This window comes from Alosa sapidissima, chromosome 11 (genome assembly GCF_018492685.1).
Source record: "Alosa sapidissima isolate fAloSap1 chromosome 11, fAloSap1.pri, whole genome shotgun sequence".
Taxonomy (NCBI): Eukaryota; Metazoa; Chordata; class Actinopteri; order Clupeiformes; family Clupeidae; genus Alosa; species Alosa sapidissima.
The window spans coordinates 36,705,033-36,724,648 of NC_055967.1; the positions used below are offsets into that span (position 1 = coordinate 36,705,033).

At 42.1% G+C, this 19,616-nt stretch overlaps 1 protein-coding gene across 1 annotated transcript in view; it reads right to left on the reverse strand.

The window, feature by feature from the left end:
* Positions 1–19,616, reverse strand: part of map1ab (microtubule-associated protein 1Ab) — a 50,284-nt gene that overhangs the window by 17,259 nt on the left and 13,409 nt on the right. Inside the window, exons 3-4 of the mRNA XM_042110366.1 lie at positions 803–885; positions 160–297 (exon numbers count right to left, since the gene is read on the reverse strand). Of these exons, the coding sequence (XP_041966300.1) occupies positions 160–297; positions 803–885 (221 nt within the window). The remainder of the gene's footprint in view (positions 1–159; positions 298–802; positions 886–19,616) is intronic.

Sequence of the window (19,616 nt, forward strand, 5' to 3'; positions counted from 1 at the left end):
GGAGGAGAGAAAACATCAAACTTACATATGCAAACTTGCATATGCAAAAACGACTCACTAACTAAAATAGAATTGCTTTTAATGGCAATGATATTAACAGAGAGAATATTCCATAGGTAATTATTAGCAAGATTCCTTGGTGAAAAGGTTTTTGCTTACCCCAAACTCACTGAATGTACGTGATACACTTTGATAGCTGAATACTCCAGTTTGAAGAAGTAGGTCACCTTGGTCTGAGCCTTGTCCACTCAGGACCAGGAGTTTGTTCGCAGCTGGGCCAGCCACGAGAGACTGGATCTGGGACAATGGAAGAAACACAAGAGTGGGTTAAAATAGATTGCTTGGCATGGGAATAACAAATGACATTATGTCATATTAAAGTGAAAGTAGTACTATAGAGTTCTGGCCTAAAACTAACTATTAAAAGCATGCAAAACTTTTCAAACACTATAACCAGCCCAGTTGGCACTGATATAGACTACCATTTTAACTGGCATATTTTTGCAATATTGTTGGCAAAACCATGCTGTCAAGGCCTTTCTTTCATTTTGTGTTCTTTCTGGGACCATAGAACTACAGTGTGGAGTCTCAGTGGATACTGGGAATGACAGATGAGCTTAACGATCCTTCACATAACAATATGCCATCAAAAAAATTGATGATCATGACAAAAGTCGTTGCTTATAAAATCACACCTCAGAAAATGGCAACTTGTTACATAATGTTGCTTTAACAAAGAGGTCAGCAATTTAATTGTATATAAACAATGCTTAATATCTACAATTAAAGGAACCTTTTGTACCTCTGAAACAACTGTATCTCCCGACGGGTTGACTAAGACCACCGTCTCAAGGACATTGCTTTTGTGTTGTAAAATTCTTTGTCCTGTAAGAAAAAATATGTTTCATTCAGCTTTCCATACATTATCAAAGAACAAAGATTGTCTAAGGGTGTCAGACTAAAACATTTTGTCCTACAAAAATGTTTGTAGATGCATCTTTGTCTGTGTTACAAGACTTCTCACTAATAATAAACATATGAATGCTCCAACAATAAACAAAAGCCAATAAGACACATTTGTTTTGAATTGTGCCGTATAGGACGTAGGATGTGGAATCTCGTTTGGTGTACAGTGCAGCACCATTGTAATATTTCCTCTTACATAACACAGAAAGACTGCATTGTCACAACCTGTTTTCTCTGAATTGAATGCAAGTTTAATTGACCAGCCATCTGTGACTCTGTGACTCATTACTCTATCTAAGGGGGTGGAGTGAGAACCAGTAAACAAGGATGTTCTTCAGAATATCAGGTTGTAACATGCTTGAAAAGCATCACTGGCTACAAAGGTTTCTGACACTACTATCTCAAAAGCCTTCTGGATGTGCGCTCTGTTTGCAGTGCAGAGCTGCCTCTTCACTAACTCACGGGAGGAAGCAGAGAAGTGCAGCAGTAGCAATGCAGTACTGTAGCTGGAGAGAGTCTGAAAACCAGGCTGCTCTTCTGAGTTCAGGGCTTACAAGGGATGAGGCTACGAAGTGAATGAAAATGTGTTTGATTTGTAGTTGCATAATCATGTGTACTAGAGATTTCCCATTTGCCCATTTTCAGTATTCACAAAAAATTCACACAATGTCCTGCAATGTCAGTAAATTGGCCACAGAATGTTGTGTATCTGATTCTGTGTCTTTCCATTTTCTCTGCAATTCATTCAGATAATATGTAGCAGTCACTGATCATACAAAGATACTGTCATTGACCCTACAACAGGCGAGCGGAGTACAGCACAGCAATGGGTGATGATGACCCCTGACAAAAGCCTAAATATGCAAATGACTAAGAGGATATGTTACACGAAAGCTGGCTGAGCATGGTCAACAGTGTGACAGTTCAGATAGGTCTAGCCCAAACAAACTGTCCAGTGTTTGTGTTCCACAAAGCTTGTTACAAGAGCACACCAATGAGAGAACTAGGTGATTAATAGGAGAGGCCTGCAGAGCACAGCATGACTGCAGTAACAGCTAATCTGGCAGGGACTCAACCCAATGCAGTCCCAAACAGCTAGACACAGTCCCCACGGAAGCAGCACAGGAAAGAGCGGCTATTATACGCACAACACAGAATTACAGCTAGCCTGCAAAGCAACTGAAATACAATAAGGTGCATTGGGAGAGTGGCATGGGACTGAGTCTGATTAGTTATGAAAAGCAACTGAAATAAAATAAGGTGCATTGGGGGAGTGGCATGGGACTGAGTCTGATTAGTTATGAAAAGCAACTGAAATAAAATAAGGTGCATTGGGGGAGTGGCATGCGACTGAGTCTGATCAGTTATGAAACTGCACCATGTGTCCTCAACGTGATGGTAAGAACTACTGTATTTAAAAGGCCATTCTCTGTCCCACGTGATGGTAAGAACTACTGTATTTAAAGAAGCCCTATGCAACAATTTTAGCAAAAATGACCTTAATTATACATGTTGAGAGTCGTTCTGATGGTTCTACAACACTTTTTGGGTCGTTTGGTGGGTGCTTCGTCTCCCCCTAGTGCTTCTCCGCGGAAAAACCGAATATGCAACTTTCTGGTCCTGGACCGAAGAAATCCGGATGTGACTCGGCGGAAAGCCTTGAAAATGTAGTCAGATTGTAGTTTCTAAGAAGACTGCAAAACGGACTCCGACTTGGCTTTGTTGCTGTTGAAATTGTAAGTAGCCTACCCTTGGGTGAACTTCGTTTTTGTAATGTGGTTTGATAGTCTCTTGAACAATGTGTTTGCTCGACCGTTTTATTGTGAGCCCTGTATGTGTTTAGCTTGGTTTCTTGATGGCTAGCTCGCTAGCTAGTAGGGGTTTAGCGTAGCAGTCACTTGCTACCGAGGCTGCAGGGGGAGCTATGTCGTGAAATATGCAAGCCCAAATCAGGCGAAAACCCAGAAACAGCAAAGGAATAACCAGGCTTGCATAGGGCTTCTTTAAAAGGCCATTCTCTGTCCCACGTGGAGGAATAACACTGTTCCATATATTTGGATTCTTCTACTGTGTAGATTTCAGGAACCTGAGGGGACGACCTGTGTGGGAGTGTGTGTTCCTTTACCTTTGTAAGTACACCGTGTTAATCTGCATTAAAGCTGCATTAAACTCAAATCAACACATTATGGCAACCCCATGTGTTAGTGTACACATTATCAACACATTATGGTAACCCCATGTGTTAGTGTCCACATTATCAACACATTATGGCAACTCCATGTGTTAGTGTACACATTATGAACACATTATGGCAACCCCATGTGTTAGTGTACACATTATGAACACATTATGGCAACCCCATGTGTTAGTGTACACCACACAGAGCATATACTGTTCCTGGGGTTTGGCTGATAAAACTTGCCACAGGCGCTGCCAAGAGCAGAAATCACATGTCTCGTGTTAACCCCCCCCCCCCAAAAAAAACGCTATTTGTTTTGGTGTCAGTCAAATAAATAAGCAACATTTTAACTAATTGCTGCCGTTATGTAGAGGCTGCATTTTCAAATGTAAACTGCGTTTTAACATAAGTAGACTATGCAGCTCTCCTTTAAAAAATGCATATTTGGCCTAGACTATGGATATATCAGTGATGGAGTAGACTATGCAGCTCTCCTTTAAAAAGCTGGCAACACTGGAACACATGCGCAGTCTGGCGTGTACCGATGCCCTCCTGCAGAGCCTGCTGAGGTAAGCCAGGGAGACACGGCCGCAGCAGAGGACACGCCCTTCTGCACGGCCTCCTTCTGTCAGAACCGAGAGAAGTGGTCCTACAGGACACACGTTCCCCACACACGGCCATGGCAACTTGTTCAGACGTGCAGTAGCCATTTCTGTTTGAAGACCTCTGACACTGACGTTTGCCAGATTTATGACAATTATTGAACCAAAAACAACAACAAGCTGCCAGTCCAACATTTTCCCCACATAATTTTGCTTTATCTAACTTTATATGTCATCATTATATCGAAATACTAGATGACAAAGGTGTTTTAACACCCTAGTTTCACGAACAACAGCTACAGAATAGGGGTAGCACAGCACAGCTCTCCCGGCTGACAAGGAAAAAACTGCAAAGGCTGGCTAGAAAAAAAGAACTGTTGCAATGGATAATACACATAACGCATATCAGGGGGCTAAAATAGCCTGTGGTTGGATCTTAGTCATGCAAACCATGTAGTCACCCTGTTATTGTAACTGCTACGGAAGCAGATCTAGAGGTGGGTGGGAGATGTTATTATATAACTTTAAGTACAGGCCAAGAGAAGCAGAGGGAGCCGCTCCTCTGTGCTGTAGTGGGGACTAGAAGTCAGACAATGCCACTCCCCCTGCACCTCAGACTCCAACAGCAGAGTGTTCGGCCAAGATCCCTTCTGCTATTCAATCCTCTGGCTCTCCATCACTGGCACAGCGACGCCAGGGAACACATCCACGAGTCCACAGGGAAATTCCTTAAGCATTAAGCAGTAAGCACTCTGATAAAAGGCTCAGTCTTTAACAAAAGGCTCATGCTAGGCTAAGAAAAGCACACAGCTTCATCTGTGAGCGTTCATCAACACTCAGGAGCTGTATCGGCAAAGCACTGCTGTCTTCCTCTCTCTCGCTTCTCTCATATCACACCCTGGCTGCTGAGTCATCTCCTGCCACGACTCAGTAAAGGGGGGTTGGGGGGTGTAGAGGTGGTGCTGCATGCTTTGGTGTTGGCATGTTTTTAAGGAGGCTGTGGGCTAATGACTGTTGGAACCAAGCCAAGGAAGTAATTATTAGAATCTTATTATCTAATGTTCATAAATCATAAATGACACTGTACATCAAGGTATAAATAATAAAATCACAAACAGTGTGTATGAACACAAACATACTGCATTTGCGCGCACACATGCACACACGCACACACGCATACACACACACGCTCACGCATACATACGCACATGCATACACGCACACACACGCACATGAATGCACACACACACACACACACGCACACACACACACGCATACACACACACACACACACAAATGCACACACACGCATACATACACACGCGTGCATACACACACGCACACACACACACACACACACACACATACACACACACACACACACACACACACACACACACAAACTAAAGTAAACGGACACCAAGGTGAACCAGATAATCCCAGGCGTGAGGACACGGAGCAATGCTGCTCTGTTGCCCAGTGATAGCAGCCTGTGTCCTGGGTTCAGAGACTTTCAAAAGACCGGCTAATCTCCAGGTCATGAGACAAGTAAATACTATGTCTGGCTGGACAGGTCTGTAATCGGCCATGTTTTATACTTTCTCCCAAACAGGACTACCTCCACTGGCACGACATGCCTGTGGCAGACTGCGTCTCTCAGGATGCCCCCCCGGCCACCGACGCTGGAGGGTCAGCCCTTTTGCTCACAAGCCGCCATGCTGCCACGTAGCCCTACCTGAGCTGACCTGCCTGATATAAATACCCGTCGCATGGGCGCCTAGAATGAGAGCACACGGTTAAAATAACCCGAATCAGAGCAGTGACAGCGCGCAGGCCAGCCCCTGTACTGCTCCAGATAAGCGCTTCCAGATTTAGCAGCGGGCAGGGAGAGAGTGTTCAAGGAATCGGAGTGTTTGGACTCAGTGTGGCCCCCAGTGGGTGTCTGGATGCAGCTCTCTGTAAGAAATCTTCTTGTCTTTACACAACCCAACCTTGACCTTTGTCACACACTGAGTGTTATGACATCGCATTCATTCAAGCAGGTGGGTCGTTGAGTTTGTGGTGTGTGTGATGGGGAGCGTTTAGTCTGCGCCGCTAGGTGAGGTGAGCAGACGCCACGTCAGAGGGAGAAGTGTGTGTGTGTGTGTGTGTGTGCAACAACAGCCTCTGGTTATTTTCAGCACCCAGGACAGCACCAACCTCCATCAAGTGAGTCTGAATGAAACCATAAATCACAATATGCTTTTATAGTAGATCTACCACTCCTGGCCACAAAGTCAGCTGGTCAGCTTTGAAGTGCTGCTCAAAGCTCAGAATGACCATTAAATTGCTCACAAAAATACTTGCTGACCAAACTCAAGTGGCTTTCACCAGTGGTCAACTGTCAAGTGAAAAACAAGTTACCTCAGTAGACGGCTTCAGTCCTAATTGCCGATGAAATGCCAATCCCCGACTTCTCCCAGACGTCTCAGAGTTCACGCTGTCCCCGTGCCCTGCCCCACCCCCCACTGGCACTAACTCCCACTCCTCTGCCCAGCTTGTTCTTGGTAATCCTAGTCCTGTGACTTGGCACAGCTGAACGGTGTAAAAACTAAGTCCATTAGAGTCTCAGTGCTAATTGTATCTGTGACCACCACCTGGGCAAGGGTGTGGCAAAAGGTGGTACCCTGTTTAGGGGTGCTTCTTGGGAGCTTTCCATATGCCTTGACTCACGTACGACATGTACACACAAACAATAGCACTCAATGGTTGCTATGGAGGTTAGGAATGGGATGTCAGCATCTGGAGATATCAATGAACCTAGAATCTCACCTCTATTGAAACGTGGAGAGAGAGAGAGAGAGAGATACAGAGAGAGAGAGAAAGAGAGAGAAAGACAGAGAGAGAGAGAAAGAGAGAGAGAGACAGAGAGAGAGAAAGAAAGAGAGAGAGACAGAAAGAGAGAGAGATGGTGGGAGAAAGAGGTGGCAGGGTGGTCAGAGCAGTGGAAGGGGAGAAGCTCCAGAGCAGAGAAAGAGACAACTGTCCAGGAGAAGCTCGTCAGGAACACTCAGGCCCCACTTGAGAAGAGTAGGTCGCCACGGCAGCAGCGGAGCAGGTCAGACAGGCCGTGAAGGACGAGAGAACGGACACAATGGCTGAGGGGAGGGGAGGGGAGGTGGGGGGGGAAGACTCAAACAGACACAGCACCATGTGGCCAGGCAGACGCCCGGGAGGGGGGGGGGGCAAGGGCACCTGGCACCACATCAGCCTCACACCACGCCACTGATGACATCACAATCTCCCAAACTAAAAGACCACGCAGACACACAAACCCAAGGGCAGACACACCTGAAAGGTTTAAATGTCTGTGGCACATCCACGTCATTATTTTGTCATGCTACTAATCCACATACTATTTGTTTCAGAGAAATAATATTGGGACCAAAATATGATATGTGCTTCAGGCTAAAATGGGTATATAAGAAGCTAATAACCAGAAAGTTAATTTTAGGTCATGTTTACCAAAACGGTTTCTCTGGGATCACCCAGGGTTGTTGGCAAATCTATGGGTTATGGTTTAGAATTGTTGGGGGTAGGAGTAAGGTTTTACTGCACTGGGTTATGGTTTAGAATTGTTGGGGGTAGGAGTAAGGTTTTACTGTACATTGATTATGAAGATGTGGCTCAAGCTGAATCAATGTGCAAAGACAACTCATTCATCACAGGTCTCAGGGGGCTCACAAGGTCGTCTGACAGACACAATGTGAGCAAAAAGGGGAACTCACTATTAACCCACAGGCTCATACCGCCTTGAGCACAAGCTGTTGCAGAGTTGTCAACTACCTGTCAGGTTGCCTTACTTTCAGCTGATGGCCTATTTTTCGGCTCAGACCAAAGAGGCCTCATGAAAAGTCTGCCTCTGCCTTTCCAGACGAATGGGAGCAGATGTGTTGAATAAGTCTTGTATGCATTAGGCCAGCAGCTTTAACCACGGCCTCTTAACAGTAAGCAAGAGGGCCAGGGGATTTAACAAACAGCTTAAGGTGGATTTGAAATGTGGCAGCAGGCAGGTTTGAGATGCTGGCCGGTTAGTTACCCACAAATATAACATTGTGACTACGACATTTAGAACTTTCCCTATAACAATATCAATTTAGTCCATTAGCTAACACTTACAACTCATAATATATGATCTCATTAAGGAGCTTATTGGAGGTGTTTAAGTGGGGTGATAGTTTCAGTGTTTCAGCTGATATCATTGCCATGAAAGGTATCCTTTAACAGAGTGTTCAGCAAACCTAGAGGTAACATTGTGAAGACCCGTGTAAAATGGCCTGCATATGTTTACTGCTGCAAGACTCAGGTAACAAGAGACTGAGCTGGAACAGTGAGAGCAAGACACACAGGCTCTCAGCAGCAAATTTAGCGAGCACCCACACATTCCCTACCACCTACACTACATAAAAAGACGTGTTTTTTAAACAGAGGAGGGAGGGGCCCAAGAGAGAGAGAGAACAGAATAGGACGAGGGAGAAACAAAGCCCTGTGCTGTATTGAGCATCCGAATCAGCCGAAGGACACGCACGCAGCACAAGGCCAATATTATGCTGTCAGAACAGAGCTCACGGCACTCTGTTCCCACTTGCCCCAAAAGTGAGCCAATCCCAACGGATATGGGCTGAATCCCGCCCATCCTAAAACACTAAATACAGGCACAGCTCAGTCGTATCATTACATAAACCAATGCCAGTGTATAAACCAGATAAGCTTGGAAAAAAGGCAGAAGGATACTTTTCAAAGGAGCAGGCTAATTAACCAACAGTAGTGCGTTTATGGGATATTATGGGATATCCCATGGGATACCTGATACATGAAGCTCTGCACAATCTGTATCATAACTATGCAGAGGTGACAGCAAAGCCCTTTGGCTGGTGCATATGCAAGGGCTTTTCCTGGGTAGGCAGCTGTCACTCAGGTTATGAAATGTATGCCACTAATCCACGAGACAGAGGTTCTTTGTCTTGATTCAATCCTCTAGCTTGGCTAATTAAGGTTACCGGGATCTTGTTGGGTTGCTAATGTCCATGTAATTGACCATTCAGGGCCTCAATTTCAAACTAGAACAACAAACCATGGTTGTGACGATTTTGGTTGGTGTTTCCAGCACGTTACACATAAAACTGGTGAATCATTGGACATCACTTGGTCAGCTGACAACCCTTGTCTGCCAATTTTCTCCAGGGTGACTCACCAGACCACAAATAACAACTTTGTGTGGTTCTAACAGTTAGAACAGAAGACTTTTTGTATTGAGCATCAACTAAGGCAAACGGTTAGATACAAAGAAATGGAATGCCCTCAGAAACTGAAACATTTTTAGGCTACAATTGCAATCGCGGAACATGAAAAACACTGTTTACTGCAAGTAAACTTAACTGTTTTCTGACCTGGGTCTTCTCATTTCATCCAAGATGCATGCCAGTGAGTCTGGGTGTAGCTTTAACAGAAAGGGCTACCACAGAATGACTCAGCCAGCACACACCGAAACGGCTGCCAGATAACCCACCCTAGACTGGTTTTGCCTTTCGATTCTCTACCCAACTTTAATATGTGCAATGAGATCACTCCGAAAAGGGCTTCGCAATCACTTATTTCACTTAAGTGAAACACAAGAATAGCAGCCACCAAAATCCAGCTATATATAGCTCTGTTAGGCCTTTGTTTTACTAAAAGATACAGCACAACATTTAATCATATCTTATGCTAACTTTAATACAATACTGGATCACTTCGTAAGTCACTTCGTAATGACAGTAGCATACACATCACAAGTAAATTAGCAATGACGGTAGTAAAACTGGTAAGATAAAACTGACTCTGATTGATAATGAATTATTGTGGCAAGTCCGTTACCAGAACAATTATTATATGTTTAAAGTAGGCTAGCCACATATGTATTTATCATGTGACAGATTTCAGCACCTATACGCTACTGCATATTTGACTGACATTACTCTTTCAGTGAATCATCACTTGACTGGGTGCCGTAGCTATGCAGAACTCCCTGCTAGGAGACCAAATCTGGGTTGAGTGCGAATGCTTCTAGTGAATTCTTAAGGGTCCTTTTGTTCTGTGCCGAAAGTGTGGCGCAGTATTATATGACATTATGGAAGAGCTCAAGTCCTCATCGAGAGCAGAAAACGACCTCAGAAACTTACGCCAACCAAAAAGTTATTTGAGAGGGTTTATAAACGCTTCAGGAAGAATGTACAACTGTGGAGGTTTGGTCTCATAATTCTAAATATATTAGGTTTCTTATCTATTATTTTTACCTTATTAGTCCAGGTGATTTAAGTAAACGCATGGGTGCATGTCATTGTGCGTCCTCTTCCATTTTCCCACGCATAAGTTGAGATAGATATACTAACTGGTTAGTCTATTTCCTTAATCCCCCCAGAGAAACCGAGTAGGCTATTTTATCACGACTACAGGCGCAAACCTTTTTAAATGCTACACTGGTTTCATTGATAAGGCATGCGAGTTGAAATCTCACTAGCAAAGACACTGTATTGAGTGAAGAAAAAAACACCAAGTGATGAGTTCGTCTGGCAGGCTGAGAGCGGTCATTTAAGGATACGGCACAAGCGCTGAATTTGCGACGTCATGCGCCTGCTTGTGGAAAGCCTTAACAATCAAATTGCTCGACTGATAAAGTATCACCAGATATAATTCATAGTTCTGCAATGCCTCTAACACTGCCTTTCAGTGAACCAAAAAATAAAAATACTATCTGATACATACCGGTGCTGATGCAGGGCTACTTCAGAGAGAGCGTTCTATGTCTAGCAACTGTGGAGGAGCGCAGTCGTGTGTGTGTCTGGCCGGCGGGCGGAGAGTAGGAGGGGCGCGATGAGATGGATTGGCAGGTGTTGTTATAGACGCAGCTCAGTCGCAAAACGGAATGGCTGCAGCAACATCGTCTGCAGCCACCAGTCGTCTATGCTCCAGATGCGTCTTCGAACTATAAAGGAGGGGCGGCCCACAGCAGACGCACTCACTGCACCAGTTGTAACCATTTCAGTGCCGCAACTATCCCGCTGCTTTAAATGGTAATTGATCTGTGATCGATTATTCACCAGCACAAATTCAAATCGTCTTATTTGCAAGAGGGTTTGGAAATCTAAGTCCAAATATACTAAAGCAAAGGCACAGCTGAGTAACAAGTTCTTCTGCAACAGATTGCAGTAGATAAATGATTGAGAGGCTTTGAGGAATAGCAACACCAAAAGTGCGCTCAAGAGTCGGACTTTAAAGGCAGAGCCCAAACACTTGTAAGTCTCTGACTAGTGGTCAGAAAACATAGGTTACTAAATTAGAAGGTGAATACTTATATTATGAGTCATTATACTCTGTATTACTATAATACTGTATTACTGTAAACTATATTATTATACGGTTGTTCATTTAATTAATAAATCATGTTATTTTATTTGTGTCAAATGTCAAATTATATTTGTGGAAAAAATGATTGAACAAAATGAGTCATTTTTATGTGGCAAACTAGACTTCAGTTGCTCAGCTACTGAACAAATATTTTGGATGACAACACACCAAAGATACAGTTTTCCTAATTGTCTAAAATTGAGTTGCATCATCCAGGAGTGTACTGATTTCAGTGGCACAATAATAATACAACACATCATATTCTTACACAATATTAGCATCATTCATACTATACTATTATTGACAATTAACAATATATAATAATCAACAATACTGATATTAGTATTATTAACAAAATCATTGTGATTTGCTCTGAATGGGTACAGTGAGTGTTTATGTACAACATGTTTGCATATGATAGTGCTGTGTGAAAGGGATTGCAGGATTGTTGTAGTTTTTGCCCAGTCACTATAACCCTGTCTGAAGTTTTTGCCCAGTCACTATAACCCTGTCTGAAGTTTTTGCCCAGTCACTATAACCCTGTCTGAACTGCAGGGGAATTGGAGCAATATTTATGGTTGGCATGCACATGGCCAAGAGAGCAAGTGACCTATTTAGACAAACTCCAGTAGATCGATTTCCCTCCCAGGCTCATCAGTATGATTTACCCAGCACCAGTTACCCAGCACCAGGCCTGCAGCCACCAGCACCTGTCACATGACACGCTAAGCACAAAGCTCATCAGGATTAATTATTCGGAAGAATTCAGTCATTAGCAACAAATTCCCCTCTTCAAAAGACAGCGATCCGTCTGCGGCTCTTGTGCAATGATGACCTTCTGTAACAACGGTTGAAGGAATCTGTTATTGTAATAAGCTCAAACGGGAGGTCTTAAACTCCGGCAGCTGGTTGGTGCAGAACCAAACCAAGTATGGCCGACATGCTGCCTCCTTTGATCTGTGGCCGCTGGTGGAACCTCCACCCATCATTCCAGTCAGATCAGAGCTGCTCCCACATGGTGTTGGGACGTTGGTGTGGAAACCCAAATGGTGTTGGGAGCTGATAGATAGATAGATAGATAATCCCCTGGGGATCAATAAAGTATCTATCTATCTATCTATCTATCTATCTATCTATCTATCTATCTATCTATGAATTCAAGGAAAGCTGCGTGTGGAAAGGCAAACTCATTTGATCAGCTACTTCATTAACACTTGTACATGAAGGTGATTGAGGTTGTTATCTTTGGGAACCCCACCTGCCCTTTCTCACTCCTCCTCTCTTTCATCACCCCATACTCCCTCCCTCCCTCTCTCTCTCTCTCTCTCTCTCTGTTCCTCAGATCTACTGCAGCACATGAAAGTGGTGAGTGAAAGCAAAGATAAGAGCAAACTTATCTCTCTTTCTCTGGCCTCCATTTTGCCCATTCTCTATGCTAATACTCCACATCACAGAGCCCCACTACTAGTCTGATGTCGGCTCATTCACTCAGTTGCCTGGCTATTGTATTATGGGATGTCTGGTAGCCTTGCTCAGCAGTTCAGCCTGCAGGTAAGTCCCAGCACAGTAGAAAAACATCTCTTATGTTTTCATGCTGTAGTGAACAAAAGAGTACGGTGAGACTATATACTCTCTCTCTCCATCTCTCTCTCTCCATCTCTCTCTCTCCATCTCTCTCTCCATCTCTCTCTCTCCATCTCTCTCTCTCTTTCTCTCTCTCTCCATCTCTCTCTCTCCATCTCTCTCTCTCCATCTCTCTCTCTCTTTCTCTCTCTCTCCATCTCTCTCTCTCTCCATCTCTCTCTCTCTCCATCTCTCTCTCCATCTCTCTCTCTCCATCTCTCTCTCTCCATCTCTCTCTCTCCATCTCTCTCTCTCTCTCTCTCTCTCTGAGCGGAAGTGAGTGCGTGTGCAGAGTGTGAGCGTGACTGAAGGCCGATTCTGGCTTGAGTGAGTGCCCTTTACATTCTAACTTTTCTATCTTTTTGTTTGTTTAAATATTTATTTGTTCGATAGTATTGTTTGTTAATTGAATTGAGAGTCTGCTGCCAGCATTAAGCTGGGTAGTATGGCAACTCCTAAATCAAAACTTGATTTTTTAACCAGACGGCATGGCGTTAAAGTGGCGTCTAGTGTTAGTGTGGAAGCGTGTAGTTTAGCGGTGGGTAAAATTGTTGGATACGATAATGTATTGTCGGCATCTAGAATGAACAATGCGATCGTTCTTTTTTTGAGTACAATCGAAAAAGCCTATGAAGTTGTTCAATCTGGAATTGAAATTGATGGTTGGCTTGCCCCTGTTCTTCCACTTAGTAGCCCATCTAAGAAAATCACATTGTCTAACGTGCCACCGTTCTTAAAAGATGAGGTGTTAATCAGAGAACTTTCGAAGTATGGCAAAGTGGTGTCTCAAATTAAGAAAATACCTGTGGGATGCAAGTCAACTTTGTTGAGCCATATGGTGTCTTTTAGACGCCAGGTGTATATGTTTCTGAAACAGGACTGTGATTTTAGCGCAGTGTTCAAGTTTAATGTTGATGGCTATGATTACACTGTTTATGCAACATCAGACTCAATGAAATGTTTTGGTTGTGGTGGACATGGACATTTGGTTCGTGCTTGCCCAAACAAAAAAGATAATGTTAAAGAACAAACTGATACACCTGCAAATGATTCTGAAATTGGTGAGGAAACTGAGCCATCTGACCCGCCCACTATTACGGCTGGTGGTGCAGAGTCTGTGTCTGTAGTGGTAGAATTACATGTGCCGACACCGGATTTATTAAACGTGGTTGAGAAAGAGAATGTGACCGAATCGAACGAAGCCGCTGAAATAAAAAAAACAGCGGAGTCTGAAATAATTTTGGCTGCGCCCGCACAAGCCGATGTGATCATGGATGAGGGCAGTTCTTGTGAACCTGCAGGGGTTACGGAGACTGTAGGCCTAGAGGCTGCAGAGTTGGTTAATGAGAGAACTGGTACACAAGCAGAGGAGGCTGGCTGTGAAACGGTCCGAGAGGAAAATGTTTTCAAAATTCCCAAAAATAAACGAAAGAAATCCTCTAGTAATAAAGCTACAAAACAATGGAAAAAAGACATTGATGTTGAGCTACCAACTACAGATAATGACCATGAGAGCGATGGTTACTCCACTGATTCTAGTTTGTCAAGTTCACAATCACAAGAGCTTTCTCAACCGTTAGTTGTCGTGTACTCCACTCAGGAGATAAGACATTTTTTACAGACTACCAAATTTGTGCGTAATGTCAAGGTTGAGGATTATTTTTCCAATATACAACAGTTCATTGATGATGCCAAATATCTAATGAGGACAAATGAGGACGGAGGTTTTACTGACCAAGAGATGTTTCGCTTGGTTAAGATTGTGCGCAAGTTGAAAAAAGGAGAACCGATTGGAAATGATGGTGATACTCAGTAAAATATGTATGTTTATTTTCTTTGTCTTTTTCTGGTTACTTTCTTTTTTTGAAATGGGCGAAGTTAGAGTCGCTACTTTGAATTTGAATGGGGCCAGAGACGGGAGGAAAAGAGCAGAATTCTATGAATTAAGCAGACAGAAAAATATTGATGTTTTCCTTGTTCAAGAGACACATAGCGACTTAACTAATGAAGTTGATTGGGTGAAGGAGTGGGATGGGCGTGCCATACTCAGTCACAATACGTCCTTAAGTGGAGGTGTTGCTATCCTCTTTTCAAAGTCGTTTCTTCCATATTCTTATGATGTGGAAGAGGTGGTTAAAGGAAGACTATTGAAAGTAAAAGCAGTTTTTGAAAATGATGTTTTTGTTTTCATTTGTGTTTATGCTCCTACCTTAGCTGCAGAGAGGATGTGTTTTTTGGATAAGCTTGGTGATGTTCTTGGTGCATGTAATAGTACTGATTTTCTTTTTTTGGGTGGTGATTTTAATTGTACTGCTGATATTTTAGATAGAAATCATGTAGAACCTCATGTAGCCTCTCGCAAGCGTCTTATTGAGTTAATTGAAGCATATGAATTGATTGACATATGGAGATCTTTTCACAAAAAACAAAGGCAATATAGTTGGTCTCATTGTCGTGATAATTATTTATCAATGGCAAGACTTGACCAAATGTACTGTTTTAAGCATTTTTTTAGTGCTTTTCAATGTTCCTATATCAGTCCTGTTGGTTTTTCTGACCATTGCATGGCATGTTGTGTACTTATAAAATCTGCGGTTAAACCAAAAAGTGCGTATTGGCATTTTAATAAGATGTTGTTGGACGATCAAACTTTTAGAGAAGCTTTTGCTGTTTTTTGGGAGAGTTTTAAGTTGGAGAAGCCTTTTTTTCCCTCTTTGCAACAATGGTGGGATGTAGCAAAAATTCAAATTAAACATGTATGTCAAAAATATACTTTCAATGTCAGTAGAGACCTAGCTAGATCCATGAAAACTTTAGAAAAGGAGATTGTGGATTTGCAAAATGTGGTTGATAACAAAGGAAATTCAGAACAAATAGAATTACTTAAAAGTAAAAAAGTGGAATTGGCTGATTTTTTGGGGAAAAAAACACAGGGCGCTTTGATCCGCTCAAGAATACAAAATGTATCTGTAATGGATGTTCCGTCTAAGTATTTCTTTAATTTAGAGAAGAAAAATGGAAGAAAAAAGTTAATTCATGCTGTGCGCTCAGAAACAGGAACATTGTTGACTAAGCCAAATGAAATAAGACAACGAGTAAGGAGTTTTTACTCAGAACTTTTTAAAAGTGAATTGGTTGGAAATCAGGAGATTGAACGTGGTTTCCTTCATGACTTGCCAACGCTTTCAAAGGCTTCAGCAAAGATGCTGGATGGAGCTTTATCATTGAAAGAACTCTATACAGCCCTGATGGGTATGGAAAATGGACGTGCTCCTGGCATTGATGGACTGCCAGTTGAGTTTTACAAAGGCTTTTGGTCAGTATTGGGGAAAGATCTCCATGAAGTGCTGAATGACAGTATAGAGAAAGGAATCCTTCCTCTGAGCTGTCGAAGGGCTGTGTTGACACTGTTACCAAAAAAAGGTGACTTGACCGACTTGAAGCATTGGCGCCCAGTGTCTCTCCTGTGCATTGATGTTAAAATGTTTTCCAAAGCACTAGCAACTAGATTGAGAGAAGTGATGGAACAAATAATACATGTTGATCAAACCTACTGTATCCCTGAAAGGTCAATTTTTGACAATATTTTCCTTGTTCGAGATGCAATTGAAGTTTCTAGTAAGTTAAAAAAGAATTTTGGATTTGTTTTCATGGATCAGGAAAAAGCTTTTGACAGAGTTGAGCATAAGTATTTATGGGGGGTGTTAGAGGCTTTTGGATTCAATTCGGGTTTTATTAATTTAATTAAGGTGCTCTATAATGACATTGAGAGTATAGTGAAAGTTAATGGTGGTTTGTGTCCCCCTTTTAAAGCACTAAGAGGTGTAAGACAAGGTTGTTCATTGTCTGGAATGCTCTATTCCATGGCAATAGAACCTTTGCTTCACAAATTAAGGTGTAAAATGACTGGCTTTTCTCTGTCCAATTGTGAAAAGGTTTTTTGTTTATCAGCATATGCCGATGATTTGGTTGTAGTGGTCAATGATCAAAATGATGTTGATACCTTAAATGATGTTGTGAAGGATTTTGGAGTGATATCATCTGCAAAAGTCAACTGGAAAAAAAGTGATGCTTTTCAGATAGGTAATTGGGTAGATGGACCAGCCAAACTCCCAGAAGGGTTAAATTGGAAAAAAGGGGGTTTCAAATATCTGGGTGTTTTTTTGGGAGATGATAACACTGTACAAAAGAATTGGGATGGAGTCATTGAAAAAGTGAAGGGACGTTTAAAAAAATGGACATGGCTACTACCTCAGATGTCATATAGGGGACGCTGTCTGGTTATCAATAATCTAGTGGCATCCTTTTTGTGGCATCGGCTGGCTGTTTTAGATCCACCATCAGGTCTTTTAATGAAGATCCAGTCAACCCTAATAGATTTCTTCTGGGATAAGTTGCATTGGATCCCTCAGAGTGTTTTGTATTTACCAAAAGAAGAAGGTGGCCAGGGTTTAATCCATTTGCCCAGTAGAGCAGCTGCTTTTAGGCTTCAGTTCATTCAGAGGTTTCTTACTGGGCCAGAAGATCTTGTTTGGAGGCCTGTGGCTTGTGAAATCATGCATAATGTGAGTGGTTTGGGTTTAGACAAATCTTTGTTTTTCCTGGATCCTCATGCAATACATTGTATTGATTTACCTGTTTTTTATAAAGGACTTTTTAAGATCTGGGGTTTATTTAATGTTAGCCGAATGGAAGAGACTGGTTCTTTGCATTGGCTCCTAGAGGAGCCTCTAATCTATGGATCAAGACTGGACATTTCAAAGAATGTAATGCCTGGATTGAACAGTTATTTATGCAGTACTGGACTTACACGTTTGCGTCATTTGGTGGATGTATCAGGCTCTCTTATGGACAGTGCCACACTGGCTGTACGCATGGGAGTGAGGTCCTTGCGTATGGTGGATAAGATGTTGCATTGCTGGAGAACAGAACTAACATCACGTGAGCGCAAAATGATAAAGAATTATGTTGATGGCGTTTTGATTCCTGATAGAGAAGACCCTTTTCCTGAATTGTCACTTACACCGAAATTAAATGATTGTAAAGGTATTTTTTTGCCCCCTCCAAAAGAAATAGATTTCAGCGAAGTCAATGGTAAATGTCTTTACAAGACCTGTGTTAAAGTGATAAATAAAGAAAGGCTAGATGGAAAGGTTGACACGCCTTGGCGTTCTACTTTTGGTTTAGTAAGTAATGTTCAACCAGAGTGGAAATCTCTATACAAACCACCATTAACTAAAAGAGCTGGGGACTTACAATGGAGGTTACTGCATGGTATTTTGGCAGTTAACTCTTTTATTTCTGTTTTAAATCAAAATGTAAGCCATGAATGTCCTTTTTGTTTGGAGAGGGAGACTGTTTTTCATGCCTACTCAAATTGTTTCAGACTGCCACCTTTGTTTAAGTTGTTGGCAAAGCTATTAGAGTGTTTTGGAGAGTTTTTCTCTATTCAGACCTTCATATTGGGGTTTAAATATGTTCAGAAAGAACGTTGCAAGTGTGAAATGATTAATTATATCTTTGGGAATGCTAAGATGGCCATTTATATAAGTAGGAAGAATAAGATTGAAAAAGACTCTGACCATGATGTAATTGACATTTTTATTCGCCTGGTGAAATCAAGAGTAAAATTAGAATTTGACTTTTATGAAACAAAAGGTGATTTTAATTCTTTTGAAGAAGAATGGTGCCAAGGTGGAGCAATATGCTCATTGGTCGATAATGAATTATTTTTTTCAGGTTATTTTCTTTGATTTTCAGTTTTTCTAAAAAAAGTGATGGTTTTATAGTAATGTGATCGTGTGTTTTGTAATAAAGAGCTGTTAAAATTCAAATTCATCTCTCTCTCTCTTTCTCTCTCTCTCCATCTCTCTCTCTCTCCATCTCTCTCTCCATCTCTCTCTCTCCATCTCTCTCTCCATCTCTCTCTCTCCATCTCTCTCTCTCTCCATCTCTCTCTCCATCTCTCTCTCTCCATCTCTCTCTCTTTCTCTCTCTCTCCATCTCTCTCTCCATCTCTCTCTCTCCATCTCTCTCTCTTTCTCTCTCTCTCCATCTCTCTCTCTCCATCTCTCTCTCTTTCTCTCTCTCTCCATCTCTCTCTCCATCTCTCTCTCTCGTCACATATTCACACTATGTAGAAAAACACTTTAGCCCGTGTTCAGAATCTGCTGACTATACACAAAATTTCACATGGAGTAAAAAAAGATTTGCCTTGATTCAAGTTTCAGAGGGGAAGTAAAGATCTGAGGCTGTAGTCTGTAGTGAAATGAAATGAGACTGAAATGTATACCTGGCTATCTTCTAGGCTTGTCAAGTACTCTGTCAAACTCTTAAGAAATGCAAAACATCTAGCAGTTTGTATAGTCAGACCCTGCCTGTGTCTTGACTAAGGCAAAATGCTGACTTGAAGTGCAGCCATATCAATATCTTCAACCTAAATTATTGAACAGTTTAATTATGCATGACTCAAGTGCAGAAAGGTCTACAGCAGGTATTTCTGAAAGGCCCATTACATTTTGATTTCATAAACAAAACACAGTAATACATAATTCAAAAAGGCAATAAACAAAGCAGATGGCATTCAGCTTGGCCAAAGTGCCATAAACCGATTGCTTGAAACAGCTTGTTCTTGGGGAAACATTAAGAACGGTGACTGTAAACGACCTCTGGCACAATGTCCTACACATTTATGCACAATTTAACGAACACAAACACATCAGCAGTCATATCACCGTAGGCATATTTTAGGATAGTTTTTGGTTTACTGTGTCTGAAGCTTATACATGAATAAGTGTACTGTATGTTAATGCCAACAAGTC